Raw genomic sequence first — 21,057 nt, 5'->3', positions numbered from 1 at the left:
TGGGCGCTTCTCTCACCTGGTGTGCTTATCTTTTAGCAGGAATATGTTCTCACGGACCCCGACTCGCCCCTCGGACCAGAGTTCACTGACAGAGACGAGAATAACAAATAAAAGTCAGCATGGAACTACGAGACCAACAGACCAGAATCAGTGCAGTAGCTGAAACTAAAACAAGCAAAAGTGTGGAGAAGGGTTTATGCAGTGTATACATAAATCAGACTAGGCACACCTAGGATTCACGAAGCCATAAAAACATTTGGCTCGTTACTTGATGCGGAAATTAATTTTGGCTGGTTCATATGGATAAAAAGAAACGAAATGAAGCATGGGCTTGGCTGACCAAGTCAAATTCTTTGCACACCAGCCCCCAATGTGGGACCTGCATCTGCATTTGGTCTAAAATATCACATGATTGTTTTGTGTTGCCTTGGGGAAAAGCATCTCCATTTCCTTTTCCGGTTTACTGCCTTTATTTACTGTAGCTCTCCATGCTAACATCTTGTGGTCAGCTCTTTCAAAATGAATCATTTTCAAGCTAAGCTTGCTGATCTCGTTAGAGGATATTTGCACCTTTATGACCGATCAAACGTCTTCTAGATCCTCATATTCCCTCAGCTGTCTGTCACTCTTTCACTGCAGCCATTGTTGTTGTTTTTGTCACCACTATTGTCATGCACCCCCACTGGTGTGGAGTGTAAATAATTAACAATACGAAACCGCAGAGAGTATACACACATTGCACATCTGATTTTCTCAAAGATGTTTAAACAGGAAGAAACCACTTTATTCCTGTTTAGGCAGCCATGAAAGGATGAAGTTCTTTGCCACAAAGGGTTCAAAATCAGATGGAATATTTACCCTTTTACCCTTACAGTACCATGAGTGCATATATATTTTTTATTTACTTTGTTGACCCCGGTGGGAAAGGAATACCTAACCCTGGCAGTGCTAGTGTCATGCTCTACTCAGACTTAGTGAGCTCCAACTCCTCACCTTCACTCTGGACTTTCCTCAGGGTGACAGAAGGGGTAGAGATGGCGGAGGCACGGAAGTTGGCAGGTAACGTTTCTGAGGAGTCGGAGGTCACGCCCCGGAGGTCCTTCTCCCGGAACATCTTCCTCCATGATGGTGAGCGTGTGAAAGTTTTGGTGCCATCCTGCAGAGACATTGCAACAATGTTAACACACATAACAGCAGTCATAACAGAGGGTATCTATCTTGTTCATTGATTGGTTGATTGGTATTTAACAAAGTGCTATTTGACAAAGCAAGGTTTGTTGCGCCAATATGCCACAGTTGCACAGTTTTTCATCCTACACGCTGTAACTAAGCAATTAGCAGTGGTTTAAACACAGCTGAACCACTTTGGTATGTCAACAATTTGCCAGCAGTGGCACATGCTTTAAACACATGATACTATAAAGGCTGTATAAAGGAGAGACATTTTTGTCTACTTTTTTTAAATGATCCTTTTATGTTCCATTTTTAACAAAAGGCAAAATTGAAAAGTTTGGATCAAAGGCCCTATTGTCAAGAAAATAGTGTTAGTCAGGGTGCTAATAGTCCACACACGCTCCTGTCCTGTGGCAGGAGTGATTATCTTGATTGATTTTCTACTGACAGTCTGCTTTGTCTTACCTCATCTGGCCTCCTCTCTGTTCCCATGGAGATGAGAGCATTGTACTCCTTCTCTAGGAGCTGTCTTGCCTGAGATAGATAGACGAAGAGAGGAGAAGAGTGCTTTAAGATCATAATTAAGATAATTAAGAGTTGAAGATTAGGATTATCTTGGCATTAGGAAAACAGCAGGTGTGGTAATGTGAATTTCTGACAACAGTTGTGAGATAAGTCCTCTGTTAAGATGTTGAGTGGCCAAATTCAGTGTGTCCAAGTTGACAGTAAAGGTGGAGTGTTGAATACATGTGAGCTGTGGAGTACCTGTGTGTTCTGATTGGGTATCTGGAGCAGGAGGGCCAGGTCAGTGTAGTCAAAGGTGTCGTCTAGTGCCAGGAGGGCCCCATGGACCCCGCTTTCTAATAGGTTGTCTGCAAACTCCTTCAGACCAATAGTCTGCACCCAACACATCACACGCTCATTGGACCATACCATCACATCTGTGGAGAGGGGCAGAGAAGGAGAGTTACCACCAGAATTTGTTGTGGGAAAATGAATGGAAACAGATGTCTATTCAACATGTTGTCTATGTGCAATATAAGTCCAGAAATGTACTGTATGTTAACGATTCTATTCAAAGATATCCTATTCAAAGGTGGATAGCATGTCTTTAGAGAGGATGGGGCAGGAATGTTCCCTCACCTTGGCTCTGATGCTGACTCTCATCCCTCCTCCTCTCCAGCTCCTTCCGGTCATAGTTCAAGCGCTTCAAGCACATGATACCATAATGGAGACTCACCCTGTAAGCGAGAAAGACACATTGCTCTAAGTTTTTCATGCAAACTGACAGCAGCCTGAGAAAAACAGAGCGATGAATAAGAAGGAGAATCAAAGAGACAACCGATCTGGTAACATGGATCAACAAAATCAACTGTAGGGCACAAACAACCGATGAATCTTTCATTCAGACCTGTGGAAACTGTCCACCATCTTAAGCTGGCCCCTCAGTTCTTTCTTGGTGAGGTGATCAAGCATGCGGGCGTCCACCAGCGACTCCATGAAGTAGGAACGGTACTGGGGCAGACCCAGGCTGGGCAGCCATTCGTTTCCCACCCACTCATGGTTCATGTCCCCGTAGGCCAGGATCTGGAGGGGGGAGGGGGGATGAATAGAGGGAAAGGACACAGGAGTTTACAACCTGTCAATATCCTCAAATAATTGCTATCTGAATCTTGGTTCATAGCGCATTATCAATCGTCAATTATATTGATTCAACCCTTTTGGCAGTTTTCATAATGTATTTAAATATCATCTATATCATCTAGGATTATGACATGGATGTGAAAAATTAACTAGCATGTTCTGGTAATTGATAAATCTGTAATTGCAGTATGGCACCACTGTTGAAGCATGGTAATCCCACTGAGAGTTTTTTTTAAAGTGGGGGTATCCTAGGATGTGGCAGTTCTTAGTATTTATGGTGATTTTGGTATTTGGAGGTGTGAAGTAATCACAGTAAAAAAAATGGAATCATGTTATTATGCCGTTTCCCCAGAGTCACCAACTATAAAACACGCCCCCTTGTACAAGCAAGTGAGATTTTGCTCTGTAGACACGGGACTGTCCAATCAGCGCTAAGAGGAGGCCGGGCCTTCCAGAATGGCCAGCCAATTAGAGCAGTAGCTCATTAGCATAAGAAGCTGCTTATGTAAAACAACCTATTTTCTTGTAGGTTGGAAACAAACATTGGGAAGTGAACAGCTAAAGCAATAACTGAACAATTTTTACTGAAAAAAACTTAACAGATGTATTTTATAGACACCAGGTAATTATATAAAATTGCTGAAAAAGCAAATGATACCCCTCCTTTAAAGTGATTTATTGGATTGAAGATATTTTTTCACTCTTAAAGTCATCATCTGAACTTTTGTTTCATATATTTTGATGTTGCGACAGACTGAGTTGCGATGGGTTTAGAAAGTTCCATGTCGCAGAGATATTGATTTAGTAAAGGTTGAATTAGCATATCTGCCTTCATTGTGCACCTTCTAGAGGCTTTGCTTACCTTTAGAAGTGTATACAGAACTCATTACAAGTATATAAACCAGGTGTCACCAAACTGATTTGCCTTCATATCCCAAAGGGTTAGCCTGAGTCATAAATCTGTCCTCCTCTTAACCCAAAATCAGAATGGTTTAGCCTTTGTGTAATGAATATCAAATCATATTGCACTACTCTGTGAAATCATACTGACATCATCTGTGTAATGACTGCAACTCACCTGGTCCCAGCTGAACTCCTTCTGCTCCTTGGGGTTCAGGCAAAGAGGAAAAGAAAGAGAAAAGGGACAGGGAGTTGGAAAGAAGGGAAGATCACCAGGGTGAGTGTGTGTGTGTGTGTGTGTGTGTGTGTGTGTGTGTGTGTGTTTGTGTTTTATCACAAATGGGTGTCAGCAGGGAATGGAGAGGAGAGGAAAGGCAGAAGGAGGAATAGTTTTGTTAGTGAGTGAGAATTAGTTGGAAAAACACTATGTCAAAACAGACTTTGAGGGAATAGTAGGGGAAAGGTGTAGCCATACATGCCTAATCAGAGACAAAGAAAAAGAAAACAGTTGATCAATGTGAGAACTTTGATAATATTGCTCAAATATTAAAATGCCAAATGATTAAATATGTGGGCTAACAGAGCACAGAGTAATAGGGTTTGTGTCAGAACAGTCTGCTAACATGACTGTTTTAAATAAAATTTGCCATGAATAGCCATGAATGTTCATAAAATTAGTCTGCATCCTAAAATACTGAATTTGCTTTAGATTTGATATGGAAAAAGAAAAAAAAATCAAACTTACTGGTTTGGTAGCAGCAGTGAGGGATTCCATCTCAGCATGTGTCATCCAAATATTACTGGTCGACTGTAGAGAAGGTAAACAAACACAATATTCGAGTGTTATATACTCATACTGTCCTTCCTTAATGTGTGTGTATGGGTTTGTTGATGTTCCGACTGCATGCACATATGGTTTCTTGCTGATGTTTGTGTTTCTGTGACTGTATGTGCATGTTTTGCAGTGAGCCTTACAGAGCGAGTGCTTGCGGGTGCAGAGGGACTAGTAAGGGAGACCATTTCCTGGATGGCCAGGCGGAGTTTGAGCCTGTGCAGAGGGTTGCTGATGCCGATCTCCCTCTGGATCTCTGTGTCCGACAAGTTGGCCATAATGGCGCCGCTCTTCACGTTGGCACGGCACGCCGCCACATACCATGCTGGCATCCCTACCCACAGCTGGGAGAAGGAGGAAAAAGATATAGAGCACATTTCATTAAATGAAGCTGACCTGAGCTGACTCTAACCAGTGAAAATGCCTGTGTGCCATTCTGTACCTCGAGCCATGTGACAACGGTAGGACCGTCCCATGAGGCGAAGGGCAGTCCTTGACGGCAGGCTTCCTCTAACAGGTCATGCCTGGGAGGGAGAGCGGGGAGCGGGAGATGGAGATGGAGAGAGAAGGGGACAGACAGAGTAGTTTCTCATCATCTCACTTTATCACTATCTCACTTTATACATAGAAATTTGGAAAAAACTGGAGACGTCATGGCAACATTTACTCATGTGCCTTACAGTACCATGAGGGCATACATTTTCAGCATGGGTGGCCCCAGTTGGAATCAAAAACCCCTAACCCTGGCCATGTTAGTGCCATTCTCTACCCATTCAGCTATAAAGGACCTGACTGTGCCACTCTAGGCCAGTGGTTCTCAGCCTGGGGGTCGGGACACCCCAGGGGGTTGTGAGATAATTTTGGGGTACTTGAGAGATGATTTATGGGATAGGAAAAAAACATATTTCTATTGTACAAATTTTATTATCATGTCTATTTTTGTCAGATTTTTCTCTAAATTTTGCTTTTTTCTTGTGAAATAGTCATTAGTTTTCAGCCTCTAGGCATCCCTGCTAATCAAATGAAACCATATACTCACCATTCTGCCTTTGCACACGGTGAACAGGGTCGTGAGTAGGCATGGCCTCATTTTAAGGGGTCACAAGCCAAAAAAGTAGAGAACCACTGCTCTGGGCTACAAAAGGATTCATAAATCTCTTAAATGCATGAGGAATGTGTGAAAAGGTGACTGATCTCACTTCTTCTTGCTGCGGCGATCTTTTTCCACTGTTCCAGTCCCAAGTTTGGCCAGGCCCAATGGGTCAGCTGAGCCCAGGTCATCAGAGGGTGTGGAGGCTGGAAAGGTTAGAGGTTAACAGCAATAAGAAATACTTCTATGAATCAGCCCTGTTGTCGATAACTGCTGAGCTACAAGACACATTTAGCCGCTTAGACAAATTGTTCAAATGGATAACAGCAGAACAACATGAATGGTGCTGTGAATAAATGAATAGTTTTCAGTCTATTCACGCACCCAGAGAGGCAGATTCGCGTCCAGGCGCACCAATCCTTCCCTTTTCCTTTTTGCCAAAGAGACGACCGATGGATGACTTAATGCTTTTCTTCTTGCTGGCTTTGTGGAGGGAATCCTGGCTCGCTGTGATGGCGCCATCAGCAGAGAGACTACACAGACACAAAGAGAAAAGCAAGAGTGTAAACAAAACAGACACTGAGCAGATGTCTCATTGGAGCCAAACAAAGTATTTATCGCCTATCATACTTGTGCGTACCTGCGAAATTCACGGTGGTCATCAAGCCCCGCCCCTGGGTGGGTGTGGGTCATTCTGTCCAATCGTAGGGCACGAGGAACAGGGGGCGGGGTGGAGTCAATCAGGGCTAGCGCTCTGCATTCTTCACCCTCTTTGCTATTCTACATTGAGAAAAAAGTTTTGTTGATTTACGCAGCTCACTCAGGTCTGACAGCGCTTTGCCTTTGAAGGGGTTTTAAAATCGAAATTACCTTCATTTGAAGCTCAACTGCAGCATCAACTGCAATGAATCAAACCAATGCTGCGACACAGTCAGATCACAACTAGGAAACATGCACAAGGGCACCAAAAAGGCTTGAGAGGGGTTGACATAGTACCTGTCTGTCAGTCTCCCGAGCAGGGGAATGTGGCAGGCGGGGGGTTGAATGTCCAGAACTGGGAGGAGAGGGGGACGCCAAGGTGGAGGAGGTGATGGAAGGAGTCATGTAGCCTCTCCCCACGCTGTCCCGTCCTCCCAACGAGGAGGGGGGCATAGGCGGGGCGTCAAGGGCCACACTGCTGACCCGGCTCTCAATCTCCTCTGCCCTTAGCTCTGTGCTCTCCTTTTCCTCCTGGATCAGCCTGAGAGGAGAGGAGAGGAGTGGAGAGGAGAGGAGAGGAGAGGAGAGGAGAGGAGAGGAGAGGAGAGGAGAGGAGAGGAGAGGAGAGGAGAGGAGAGGGGAGGGGAGGAGAAGAGAAGAGAAGAGAAGAGAAGAGAGAAGAGAAGAGAAGAGAAGAGAAGAGAAGAGAAGAGAAGAGAAGAGAAGAGAAGAGAAGAGAAGAGAAGAGGGGAGAAGAGAAGAGAAGAGAAGAGAAGGGTATTACTCATGAATACTTGGATGATTGTATTCACCATTGGGCCAATCTTCACATTGTAATATATTCCAGTGGAGCCAAATTCACTCAAGCCATTTGTTTCCATTCATGTTTTATGAATCTCTGTTGTGACAAAACCTGTCAAGGAATCTGCATACAGTACTATTATCTGATCAGGGGTCCCTATTTTTTCTAGGGGAGAGCCAACAGTCTGCCCAGTTCATTTTGTATGTAGGTTAAAATCTTGGTTGCCCAACTAGTCTCATAAACTTTCTGTTCACATAAAAGATGAAACAAGCCAAAGCCCTAAAAGACACAGCGCTTACTTGATCTCCTTGTTGATGGCCTCCAGTTGCTCCTGCAGCATGATGGCCAAGGTCTGCACATCTGTCTGTCCACTGGGAGAGAGCAGCTCAGATCCAAACAGAGTCTCCCTGTCGTCCTCATCGTCGGAGCAGCCTCCCTCCACACCCCCCTCAAACCCAGGACCCAGCATAGTGCCGCTGTCCCACTCTCCGTACTGGAAAATGGCGGGAAGGGAGGAAGGATGGAAAGAATGAAGGAAGGAGGGAATGAAGGAAAGAAGGAAAGAGAGGTCAGTAAGGCAAGCGAGCAATAAAGGAAAGTAGAGGCAGTTGAGCTGCCTAATGTCCCACCATTATCATCATGATATATTAAACATAACCACTTATCCTAATGGGGCCATTATTTAAGCTAATTAACACATTCATTAGCAAATATTTCTATGTCAACACACTTGTCTTCACATAACACATGGGTGGTATTAATATGGACTCTGTATTTTAAAGCATTAAGGAGTTATAGTTTCAAGAAAATCACTTTTCTCCATTTATATGCAGATTTATGCAGCAAGGTTCAGCTCAGATCATCTAATCTACAGGGGGAACCTGTGGTGTAAGTATGAAGTTTCTGTCATTATTGTTCTTAAGTTTCATAAGCCTCAGAGGTTGGAGAATTTACTCAATCCTTCTTAATTGAAGTGAAAACATGAAAATCACCAAAACTGGAGATACATGGTTTTCACAGGACAACATATCATCATCATCATCATCATCATCATCTTTATCATAACAGCGCGAGATCGACACCTTGCCGCTGTCGTCTCTAGGGGCCCCCCACCGGCCGCGGTGCGCCCGCCTGACCACCACCCCAGCAGAGGAGTTGCCGTAGCCGGCCGGGAGCGAGCCACCACCCTGGGGGTACCGCAGCTCCGAGGCGCTCCCTGGAAGAGATCTTCGAAAAAGGGTGGAGGGAAGTGAGCTCACGCTGCCCGCCCTATGGTGAGATCCAGAATTAATGTGTTATGTCACAGTTCTTCAAAATGACAATGTCCCCCATTTCCTGAGTGAGTGTGTAAAATTACTATATGACATTAACTCACACAGACAAGTTTCCCTGGTAATACAAACTGTGTAATGTATGCATATGAATTAAGGATGTATATTTGCATATTTTTCAGCCAACACAAAACGCTCTAGGTACAGTATAAATAATTCCTTATTCCAATTTTTTTTTGTAGAAGTACATTACAACTGAACAGGGGAGTAAACAAAGGTTAGCTAGCGAGGTAGAGCTCAGAAGGAGGAGCGTACATTTAATATCCCTTGGGAGAATTTACAATGTTTATTTGGGCATTCACAGAACGTAGGATGTATAAATAAATACCCTTGAAGGTCCATTGTGGCTAACCTGGAATAGGAAGAGCCAGGCCTGCCTCTCAGCTGATCCAGCTCCAGTTGGATTCGCTCCAGCTCGGCTAAGAGCTGGTCCTACAGAATGAGAGGAGGAGAAAAGACTATGATCTGCTTTTTGTGCAAAGGAAAATGACCTTTTATTCTCAAACATCACCTCTCTTGTTTGGAGGAACAATGGAGATCTTGAGAACTGAAAGAATCTTTCTATCAAGGAGTAAGAGATTGACATCATTATCACAAAGTCTATATAAATGTGTTTAAAAACTGGAAGTTAGATTTTCCACCCTTGTAACATTACAACCATATTCCATGACTACATGAACATGAAAATGAATACTTGATAAAGCAACTGGAAAAGTAAATACCTTATTAGCTAGAAGATCATCTTGGATTTTCTTCATGTTGGACAGTTCCTCCGAAAGAGCATTCTACCAGAGCAAAAGAATTACTTTGATACTTGTTCTACTGCTGATACACGTGTCTTTCACAAATATGAATAAACATAATTATTGGCAGTCACATATACCCAGGGATGTGGTGGAGGGCAAACCCACCAAAACTCAGTTTACCAGCCTTTTTATTCACAGTTACTCGTTTTTATTAGGCTGATATAAACACTGACTCATTCATTTCTCTACTCGTTTAATTCTTTTTGGGTCACAGGGGACTGAAGTCACATTCACACCTTAGGTGCAATTTAGAGCCTCCAATCCACCTGACTTGCATGTCTTTGGCATGTGGGAGGAAATGTGGGAAAATAACAGACAAAAAGGCCGGAAGTCAAACCTCCGTCCTTCTTGTTGTGAGTGACAGAGCTAAACACTGAGCCACTGTACCGGCCTGACACAAATCTTTATGGCGTACATTCATAGTATACACCATAGTAAATAGCATCAAACTAATGTCAAGTTAAATGAAGATAGTGTTGATTTTAGTTTTGGTTTACCCACACTTATTTACCACTACATCACTGCACACTCTAGTGGCCAGCTGCCCTGTTACCTTCTCCTCCAGAGCAGCCATCCTCTCTTTGAGGTGGAGCTGCAGTCTCTCGTTGGACTCAGACAGAAGCTTGTCCACTGTATCTGAGAGGCGTTTGTTGTGTTCGTCATTCATCTTCTCCCTCTGCCTCGCCTAAACGAAGCAAGGACATAACAGAGATGCTCAAGGTAGAAAAAAAAGGTAGACAACTAGCTTTAATTTTGTCCAAAAAGGGGGGATATAGCCAAGTGGCGAAAGATGAATGACGTTACCCTCTGTAGCTCTTGGTTCTTTTCCTCGAGTTGGGCCTCCATCTGCCGTAGTCGCTCCTCAAAGTTTCCGTGGCGCTCCTCTGCCTGAATAAGAGAACATCAAAATACATGCAAATGCTACTAAAAAGCCTGCTTATGATATGTGAATGGACGGAGTAAACATTCATAAATAAAAGCTAGAGCATTTTGTTCAAGAGAGGAGCGGGTTATCAATGCATTTCAAGATGGAGAGCATCCAGGTGGAGAGCATAACACTAAACAGTGTGAAGGCTACTGTAGAATAAACTTGAACAGACAGTTGGGTTAAATCCACCACTGAGTCTGAGTGGCAGGTTGTCAGATCAGTTAGGTATGTTGGCTAGAAGTAAAATAGTTGTTGATAGCAACCGATACTGTCCCACAGACAAGGCACCACATACCATCCTGTCTCAAGGACTCCACCATTTGGAGACACAAAGGGAGCAGTGTTCCTGACTGAACTAACATTAGCTACTGTGCAATATGACATAAAAGGCAGTTGCTTGCAGTGCAATTGTTGTATGTTTTTGTAAAAATATTAATATATTATTAATATATATGGGCTATAAGAGATGCTATCGAACAACCAAACAAACACTCCTTCCTCCCTAAATGCACACACACACACACACACACACATACAAACACACACACACTCAGGGTACCTTGTTGAGGGCGGCCACTCGCTGGGCAAGTTGGGCCTCAATCTCAGGCAGCGTCTCGGCCCTCTGCAGGGTCTGCTGGAGCTTCTGTTTGGCGTCATCCAGACGCTCCTGGAGCTGTCGGTTCTTCTCTTCGCTCTGGACACAGACAAAAACACATACAAGGACTGGGATGTTTCAAAGCTACACCCATGAGGAGACACAGTTTTAAATGAGTCACTTAAAAGCCCTGCAAGATAACACCACTCTGTACACTGTATCCATTTTCAGTTTTGTATAAGCAGCATTATAAGTCAGTCCCTCAAACACAGCTCTCTGCCCCCACAGACAACAATACTATAACAACAGTTGTTTACCGCAGATTGCTTTAGCCATTCCTCACCTGTCTGTGCAGTGACTCCTTGCTGGCCAGCTCGTTTTCCAGCTTGTCTTTGATGTCATGGAGAGAAGTCGCCTCCCTCTGGGCGCTCAGGTACCTGCATGCGACACCAAGCCACCATCAAGTGTGAGATTAGCTCTGCAATACTGGGTCATGTTAACATAATATATAGGATTTTCTGTCATCAATGGAGCTTGTCTGATAAATTAGAAACAAAATAAAAGTCAAGGACAACAGGCTTAGACAAATGAGCAAAGCATTTTTTAAGGACTCATACATTTTGGCCCATTTTGGTTTGCTTCAGTTCATGAAAATAGAAAAATGTTTGTTTTAGAGTGCTGGACTATGTAGTTTTACCAAGAAAAAATATGGCTTGTATATTTGCAAATATATAAAACAGGAAGCCTTAAAGATAAAGAAACCTTAACAGCAAATGTTACCTGCGTTCTAGTGTGGTAATCCTCTCCTCCATGTCCTCCCTTTGGCAAAGAGCCTGAAGGAGAGAGCGATGTTGTTGTGAAACAAGATCATAAGCAATCCAAACATTCATAATATCATATGTGATAACACAATTATAACATATCACGTGATAACTGATGGTTAGATGTCGGGTATGTAATAGGACCTCAAGAACATCATGAAAGCACGGTCTGTTTAATGGGTAAATTGTGGTATTTTAACACTATTTTCATGTGTGCAGATTATTTTGCAGCATATTGATTTCAGACTTCCACATCAACATCAAGAATCTGCTAAAATAGACCTTAAAACCAATTTCACTCCTTTCTTATTTAATTTCATTCCCCCCAAAAATAATGCATTAGTACTCCAGTACTAAGTAGTACTCCAGTACTAGTACTACAGTAGATACACATTATGCTCTAATATACGCTGGAGCCCCAGGAGTTGAAGGAGCTCAGGGTCTTGGCCAGGAAGGAACAGATTGGCCCGACAGACCTCTTTCACGTCCCTCTGCAGCTTCTGATTGGCCTCCTCCGACTTCGTCACCTCCCTCCTGGCGGCCGCAAGCTGTTCCTCTATTTCCCCAACCTGACGTGACACCACGAAGGGACACAAGATGACACAGACACAGACAGAGCCTTTATGAGTCAGTGCTAAATGCCATAGCACCAAGTATAACTGGACATGACAATGATTGATTACAAATGCCTGTCTGGTCAGTGTAAGGCTATTAAAAAGCAACACTGCCAGAAATGTAACCTGCTGACTGGAGAGTCTGAGACTTCTAAAACACATGAAATAAAAGACAGGATGACAATCAGGAGTGTGACTTTATTCCTTCAATTCCAATGTCCTCCAACCAGACAGTCAAGGTGTTATAAGCAAACAAGGAGTTAGTAATCACTCATCTCCTATTGATTTTTACCCCGTTACACAATACTATGTTGATGATTAATATTACATGGGGTCCTTTGCACACAATGAACAGAGTGTACAATGTAATGATTGTAGTTTGCTAAAGCAGCTGCAATATTCCAATTAGCCACAAGAGGGAAGAGGGAGACTGTTTCCTGTAGTCTGGTCTTGACCCCTCCTCCTTTAACTCCCTCTGCTCTACTACTGGAGACCCGATATGCTTTTTGGTCTAGCTCAGCGCTACTAAGTTACACTGAAGGAATTCACAGTCAAAGCCAATGTTTATTATATTAATCTATGGTAAATTAGATGGAACAAAGCACAAATGTACATATGCAGTGTGTACACACACACACATCTATGCACTCACCTGCCGGCACATGAGGGCCAGCCTCTCCTTCAGCTGGGAGAGTTCAGCTCTCTGTCGCTCTATCTCTCCTTCCCTCTGTCTGTCCAGCTCACCCTCTTCCAGGCTAGACGACGGACCGTTTGGTAGACGCTGGCGGTGGCAATATAGAAAAAAAATGAGAGTGATGAAGAAAAATAATCCATTAGAACCAGCTAAGGTTGCAGATGAATAGAAATTAGATGTTGATGAGGTAAGCTCTAATGTAAAACAAAACACATGACACACCATGATACCCATACATGTACTGTTCTATTGACTTTTCTGGACGCTAACACAAACACAAAAACACTGGAACCAACATGCATAAAACCCTCCCTTACATCTTTCCCGCTGTCCAACCCTTGTTGACGTCTTTTAATTTGGTCTCTTAAAGAGATTACCTGGAAGACAGGGAGACAAAATGGACAAACAAAGAAAACAGTGAATGCTCTTTCTTCACTCCATGCCAACCGAGGAATGCTTGAGATGTAGAAACGGTCTTTACCTCTTGAGAAGATGCTGCAAGTTGATCCTCTAACATGGACACCCTCTCAAGGGCCACACGGAGCCTCTCTCGAACCTGCAGGGCCCAGAGCGATAAGAAATGATGTGAGGGAAAAAAAAAAATATTTTTTTGTACACTATCGTGACACTCACATATTAAGATTCTGGTTGCATTTGAATTGCCTAAATGGATTCTCTCCTAGAGTAACTACTTCTTCTTGACCTTCCTGATAAGCTTGCTAGAAAGATCAAGAAAAAGTTACAAGGGGGATAGAGGCTATTAGACAGTTCAAAAGAGGCCAAAACATCCACACTCCAGCAAAAGTTCTCCTCAAAAGGTGCATAAAGTATGTTTGTGTCCTGCATTGTCATTCAATCAATCCCACTTTGCCACAAGCACGCAGCATTTCAGGTCTGATCCCCTTATCGTACCAGAAATATTGGGTGCACAATGGGATAGGCCAAAAGGACTGATGAGAGCAATCAACGAAGCTGACATGATTTATGCATATGGTCTAGCTTGCAAACGAGAACCAGTTCACCCACCTTCTCATCCAGGGCCTTGTGGTGCTCAAACAGGGACTTGAGGGCCTTGAGGACCTCCACCTCACTGGAGACCCCCGCCGGGGACTGGGCCTGCCTTTTCACCACCGTCATCCTCAGACTGCGCTCATGGCGAGACACCAGACACTCCAGGTGTTCCAGCAACAGCTAGGGGAGCGAGCGGGTTGTAGGGGAACGAGGTGGAGATGGACGTAAGAAAGGATGGGGAAAGAGGGAGGGGCACACAGAGGATGAGGAAAGAGAGAAAGAGACAGTAAGCAAAAGAGACAGCGACAGAGTAATAAAGGGGGGGAAGGGAGAGAGACAGAGACAGGGACAGAGAGAGAGCGAGAGAAAGGGAGAGCAAGCACAAAGAAGATGCAGAGGAGTGGCGAGTTTTGAAGAATGACAATGAGATGGAGTTGAGAGGAATTGGATGGTGAGAAGAGCGCAGGGTAGGAGAAAGGGACAAAGAGTGAGTGGGAGAGATAAGGAAAGTAGATACGGCAAAAAAGGAAACACAAAGAGAAAAGAGAATATGGAGGAGAAAAGGAAGCGAAGGGAAAAAAAAGAGAGGCAAAGGGAACAGTGTCACACCCACACAACCACAATGGGTGAGGAAGATAACACGGAGGCTGTTACAGTGCTAATAGGCAAAATGGCCGCTAAACATCTTACACGTGTGTTGTTTCTCTCCGCCTTGAGCTCAGCAATCTCCTCCTCCCTCTCCAGAAGCTGCTCCCGGCAAACGTTCAGCTCTTTAGTCAACACAGCAAACTCCTGTGGAAAACACAAACTGCGTTCAGGGGCAAATAAAACAAGCTGTATAAATCTATGGTTTAAGTTTGCACAGCTATTTGAGCAGCAATGGCAGTTTAAAGGAAATGTTCTCTTGACCAGACAGACCTGGACAGACCTAGTAACTCACACAAAACACACACATACAGTCACACCCTTACACGCACACACAACACTAAAAATACATACAGTATCACAAAATCCCCCCCAGAAACATACTTCGTGAAACACCTGAGACCGGGAATGTGGGAAGATGTACGTGATGTAAACCTGCACAATAATCATGTAAATCACTGACACAGTTTCCTCCACCACGCTCTCGCTCAGCCTCCTCTGTGAACTCGCATTCATGGATGGATTACATCACACTGTTACACAATGGCACTGCACTGGAATGCACAAGAGAGACCCCAAAAACACAGCGTCGATATGTCATTTACAACACTAGTGGGAATACATTCGCAACTGGTGCATCGTGCCGTAAGGAGTGCAAACAGCAAAGCTTGTCGCACGTAATTTGTTAAACAAAATACAGCAAACAACACTCTGTGGTCAGTGATTTCTTTATGCCTCCGTGAAACGCATCCGAGGCTTGAGCTTTGAGGCAATTGCCGTCTTTGACTGTCTGAGAGCGACAGCGATATGCCTAAGCCTACAGTCAGAACTACCTGTTTTATGATTTAAAACAGTCTAAAGAACAACACAGAGACATGTAATGGGTTTGTGTGAGCAATGAGAGAGAGAGAGAGAGAGAGAGAGAGAGAGAGAGAGAGAGAGAGAGAGAGAGAGAGAAAGAGAGAGAGAGAAAGAGATCTATACAGATGGTGACACAGTGGGTCCATTGGCTCTTGGCCTTATGGGATTGTTCCTTGTTTGGATAGGGGTCAGCTTCTCAGTTGGCTTCTCTTGTCCCCTTGTCGTTTCTTTTCTATTTCATCTCACTCTATTTCTATGGGCTACGGCCTCCATTCATTTAAACAAAATTGCAGTATCTCTCTATGATATACAGTAATGTGAAACACAAACGTGAAAATGCTTTCTCCCGGTGTTGTATATTGCCTTTTATACTGGAATGACAGTACATATAACTACCAAATAACATGTGGAAATTGAATATCTGTGATTCAGGAACAATGGCAGCGATGGCAGTGATTCTGGTGACTCTGCCTGCTAGCATGGTAGGCATGTTAGGCATGTTTAGATTGCTCTACCCACTGTCCTGTCCCTTTTCACATCATCTAACAAAGATCAAAACAAATACAATACTTGACAAAGATGCACTGCCCACTCTCCTTCAAAAAAACTAAACAAAATAATGGCAATGACCCCAGCATCTCTTGATGTCCACTATAGGATCAATCAGACTCAGAATTTCTATTACTCACCAAGCACAATATGTGCATAAGGACTTTGACCTGGTTGATTGGTGCTCACACATTGCAAGACAGTTACACAATATAGGATTGACACAGTAGGTGGAGGAGAAAACGTAACAGGACCGCACACAGACAAGACAACTGTGTGGCAGCAAACTAAACATAAGCACAATACAAGTATACATTCAGAGCTGAAAAATTGCTCATGTTATAACTATCTAAGATAAGATATTCCAATTCCAATCGGCAACATTAATACGCAATTTCTCCCAGTAAACCACAGAGATCTCCCAGAGAATCAAGTATCCATTAAGGTTAAGCCGAAGTCATTAACAAAGAATATCTTCTAGGATCAATGGTCATCCACGGGAACAACATGACCAACTAAAACACCAAAGGCTGACTACAAAATACGAGGAAAATTGCTGATGCAAGTTGGAGACCAAAAAGACAGAAGTGGATGCAAGTATAAATCCCCTGTATCAGTAAGAAGAACATTGGTGTAGAAGACTCTAAAGATGCAGAGGGGGAAGTATTTAACGTTACTGTCTAGCTGCCTCTCTCTGCATGAACTGTCACTGCAAAGGCTTACTGTCTCATGAGCAAGTTTCACAACTCAGGCAACACACACTCATACTAACACACTCACACACAACTACACTCTCATACCACAGAAGATAAACAATATTACCTTATAGGGATAGGCAGAAAGTGTTCACCTAAACATCCTCGTGCTGCCCACCAACACACATACTTTCACAAGCAAAATACATCAATTCCTCCAAATACACTGCAAAAAATCTCCATCTTAACAAGCCATTTTATTCTATTATTGAGTCCTAAAATCGTAATTTCTTGAAGAAATCTGCCAATGGGGTTAGATAATTTCAGTTGTTTCCAATGCAAATCAACTTGTTTCAAGAATTTTGTAGAATCAAGTCTCATTCTCTTGATAGTAGTGCAGTGATCTGCCTTATTCTGACTGACTGCATTGGAAACTAGTGGAGTTATCTCACCTCACTGGCAGAATTTGTCACTTGGTTTAAGAAAAATAAGGTTTGAAGGCTGAATATGAGACTAAATGACTCGATAAGATGGACATTTTTTGCAGTGTAAACACAAACCCACACACCATATAGCCATAAACACCCAGTCACACACACTCAGCAGCTGTACCTGTGGCAGAGCGATGGAGAGCTGCCTCTGAAGTGAGTCCTTTTCATGGCCGAGCTCGCGGAGGCGGAGTTGGGCCGTTCCCAGGCTCTCCTGGGTCTCCCTCAGGCTCTCCAGCAGCCTCTCCCTCTCTGTCAGCATGTTGACCATCAGTGACTCCAGGTTGCCTGTGCTGCCCCCTTCATCTCCTCCACCTCTGGGCTCCCTGCCGCCGTAGCCTCCTCCTCCCATCGCACCCCCGGTGCCCCCGACTCCGGTCCCGGCGGGAGAGGAGGGGCCCCCGCCAGCCCCGCCGCGCCCATCCTCCGAAATGGTGGGCATCACCTCGCACATCATCATGAGACCGTGGCGTGTGTGTCAGGTTGAGTGAGAAAAACTATCTGAATAGAGGGATTGTACGTGCAAAATGTCTGTCTCTGTGCCTTGGGGCTCTCTTTGTTCCTGGGTGTTTGTACGTTTCTAAGACTGAGTCTTCGATGAACCCTCTTTCAACTCCCTCAGTTGTTGTCACATGCAAGCTTCATGTTTTACTAAAAGTTCCATGTACAAAATATAAATCTTTATTTCTTCAGTCTTCCAAAAATATCATTCCTTTGGTCATGTCTACACCTCTTCCTCCATTTATTGCCTTCGTCCTTTCTCCCAGCACTCACTAATGCTTTACTTCTTTTCTCACTCGTCTTCCTTCACAGTGTCCCGACCCGGTGAACGATCAGAATGTTTATGTGCTGCCGTGGTACCCAAGAAGAAGAAGAAGAAGTATCTATGGGGAAGCCTGTCTGTGGGTGGCTGGGATTGGCTGAGGGTGAGGAAGGGGAGGAGTTGCGGGGAAGGAAGGGATAGAGGAGGGCCGGCGCTCCAAAACTGGGTCCACGAGGCCGAGTTCCTTACAGCACCGGGAGCGAGAGCTGAAAAAGAGACCAAACATCGCATTAGATCCCCCTCAGTAAACATCACTGTGCATATAGCAGATGAGAAAGCATGAGCCAATACTTTGAGACAACAATGGCACAACACAGCTGTAACTATGGATGGCGTAGCAAAGTGTTAGTGATACAAATTTTTGGTATGCAATTAGCATGCACTTTTGAAGACATTGCTAAAAAAATGTTTGTAAGTACACAATAGTGTGGTGACAATAAGATTACATAGCTTACATATTTGGATATTCACTAAGGATTTCTATTGTTTATACTGCTATTGCAAACCTTTTAAAAGTACAGATAGTCTTTGTTACAATTAATAAATTGTACGTTTTAGTTGATGATGAAGAAACCTCTTCAGTTGACAGGAATTAAACTATACTTTATCTGTTCATGTCAATGCCTAAAACTCAAGGTAACAGTCACTATAAGATCTTGAAAAAAAAATCACAGATGTTTGAGTGCAGCACTGATGAAAGTGTCAATATGTTAATAGGCGTGTTAATGAGTTAAAAGGCAGATTCAAAGGTGTCAAGTAAGATAATGGTGAGCTCTACATTTGTTCTCATTCTCTGTTTTGTCTAAAAAGCTGAAAGTGATTGGTTTTAATTCCAGGATGTGATATCATGCCACTAATCTGCTGTAATCAGGTTTGTTGCTGGGGAAAGGTCTGCACATCCTTAATTGCCTTATTCGAGGCCTCTGTCCTGCAAGTTGTGGGCCACAATGGTATGGATTCAGACAACCAGCTTTATTATAGCGCCACATGTCCCACTGCTTCCTACCTTATTCTTCACTGTCTAGTCTACAATACTCAGGGGCTTGCACCGGCCTTTCTACTTTAAAGTGGTTTGGTCTGATTTAGTGGCCCATGCAGGCTTCTTTACGTCAGTGAGGCCGGGCGGTGCAGTAAAGAATTCCTTTGTCCGACCAAAATCATCCATTTTGTAAATCAAACATATTTAGCACAAACCGGCCTCAATACTGGGGAAAACAAATCTTGCCAATGGTCTCTACATCATGTGGATTTTCCAGGACCGAAGTTGGGGACTGTTATATCTAGGAATTGGAGGCCTTGTCCAGTTTCAGAGCGGCCTTTCTTTGATGCAGCTCTGAATTAGCTCCTCATGCTGGTGAGCTGGCTAGAGCATTTGGCATCCTTACTGTGCGTCTCGATAAAAAAAACTGACTTCCTTCCCCGCTCCACTGATGGATAATCACTGATGCAAGACTGAATTGGCTTCGACTATATTCCCTAAAATACAGTAATTTGTACTTTAAGAGCTCCAAAGGAAGGCAGGATTAAGAGCTGTTTCAAACTTCCGTGACATATTTGACTGCTGCATATGGTAAACCGTGTCATCATCGCACCATACAAGTTAACAAAGGTGCAGACTTGAAAAGGTGAGGCCATGCTGGCGCCGTCAACTGTGAGAGGTACACTTTCACACCAGAGGCGGCGTGGAATTTAGCGATAACCTGGTTCAGAGCGGCAAAAGACCTGTAGGTGTGAAAACTCACATGGAAGACAGCAGACTAAATGTGATCATGACATATACAACATGTACTGAGCTACCATAAATGCCAAGGCCTGTCTAGCACATATACTGACTGATGTTTCTAGACTTGCCCAGTCAAGCCATGTTCTGATTCATAAAGTTTCAAGATCAAAGGTGCCCTAACTTTTTAACAATGAGGATCGTGGGCTAAAATGTACTGTAACATATGTCATGCACTGGGGGACAAATTTGGTGATTGGATGTAAATTGTTCCGAAATATAATCCAAAGGCTTCAGCTTCTTAGGTCTTAAGCTATATCATCAAGGTGTTTATTGTTACGCCTCCTAATGAGCAAGGTATTTCAAAAACATTCCTCAAAAATAAGCTTCAAAATAGACCAAAAGATTCAGAATATTTGATCACACTCTCTAGAAGCTTTTAGAGGGCAAACATAATTTTGTGGAGAGCCAAATTTGGCCCATGGGACCACGGCCCTGGGTGGTACTCCCAGGTTTGAATCTGTCACTCTTTTCAAACTACAAACCAATGTTTTACGAGACTTTGCTTCTTAAATACAAACTACTTCAATTAAATCCATCAAACTGTGCCAAGTACTGCTGATGTTTGCTCAAACTATTCCACAATAGTTCATGTAGGCTAAAGTCCACCTTATAAACCTTGAGAAGTAACGCATTTAGTACCAAGCTACAACAACTTCTGAATGAGAGTGTTACTAGTCTAACCCTGTGTGACCCCAAAAAGCCGAAATGTTACCCTGAATATTCTCTCTAAGATCGCATTAATTCATTTCCAGTGATGTTTTGAGTTAGTACAGCAAAGACTGTTAACATTATACAGCACTGCTATACTATGGCCTATTGTAAAAACGTTTTAACCACTCAGCCTAGGATAATCTTGGAAATGTTTATCATAATTTTCAGCATCTTCTCAGTAACAGGAGCAACAGAAACAGGACAATGTAATGACTATATATTGCAACAATAATAAAACACTGCTCAGCTCTTAAACACCCCAAACTATTTAATATCACTGTGTCCCAATTTAATGTTTACATCATAGAATTCCCTTGTAGGTCATCATTGTCTCAGACGATACCTAAAATTAGCTGGGATGAAGAAAGGATTCATTGCTTGAGTCCAGATTCAGTACAAGCAAAACTTCACTATGCAGCCTGTGTTTTTGACTCAAGAGTTGGCTATGAGGTCACTGGGCTTGCAGACCTGTGTGTGTGCATGTCTGTGTGTGTGTGTAAGAGAGAATGAGAGAGAGAGAGAGAGAGAGAGAGAGAGAGAGAGAGAGAGAGAGAGAGAGAGA

At 43.4% G+C, this 21,057-nt stretch overlaps 1 protein-coding gene across 1 annotated transcript; it reads right to left on the bottom strand.

Moving 5' to 3' along the window:
- Positions 1-32: 32 nt before the first annotated feature.
- Positions 33-17,635, bottom strand: LOC139644052 (liprin-alpha-3-like). The gene is made up of 31 exons (XM_071519413.1): positions 17,536-17,635; positions 17,303-17,466; positions 14,631-14,732; positions 13,956-14,120; positions 13,411-13,485; positions 13,246-13,306; positions 12,888-13,027; positions 12,098-12,190; positions 11,581-11,633; positions 11,144-11,237; positions 10,765-10,899; positions 10,082-10,165; positions 9,831-9,962; positions 9,194-9,256; positions 8,824-8,903; positions 8,223-8,367; positions 7,440-7,633; positions 6,636-6,879; positions 6,280-6,419; positions 6,024-6,172; positions 5,749-5,845; positions 4,992-5,073; positions 4,693-4,893; positions 4,463-4,525; positions 3,896-3,922; positions 2,585-2,760; positions 2,317-2,414; positions 1,939-2,114; positions 1,639-1,707; positions 994-1,156; positions 33-85 (listed from the first exon to the last, which is right to left on the bottom strand). Exons 1-31 carry the CDS (start codon positions 17,633-17,635, stop codon positions 33-35), a joined length of 3,618 nt encoding a protein of 1,205 aa, XP_071375514.1.
- Between the last annotated feature and the right edge of the window lie 3,422 nt (positions 17,636-21,057).

Source organism: Centroberyx affinis, unplaced genomic scaffold (assembly GCF_046629955.1).
Source record: "Centroberyx affinis isolate AG114_WGS23_722 - 3 ecotype Tasmania unplaced genomic scaffold, CSIRO-AGI_Caff_v1 ptg000697l_1, whole genome shotgun sequence".
NCBI classification, from domain to species: Eukaryota; Metazoa; Chordata; class Actinopteri; order Beryciformes; family Berycidae; genus Centroberyx; species Centroberyx affinis.
This window is presented reverse-complemented; position numbering and strand designations above follow the sequence as displayed.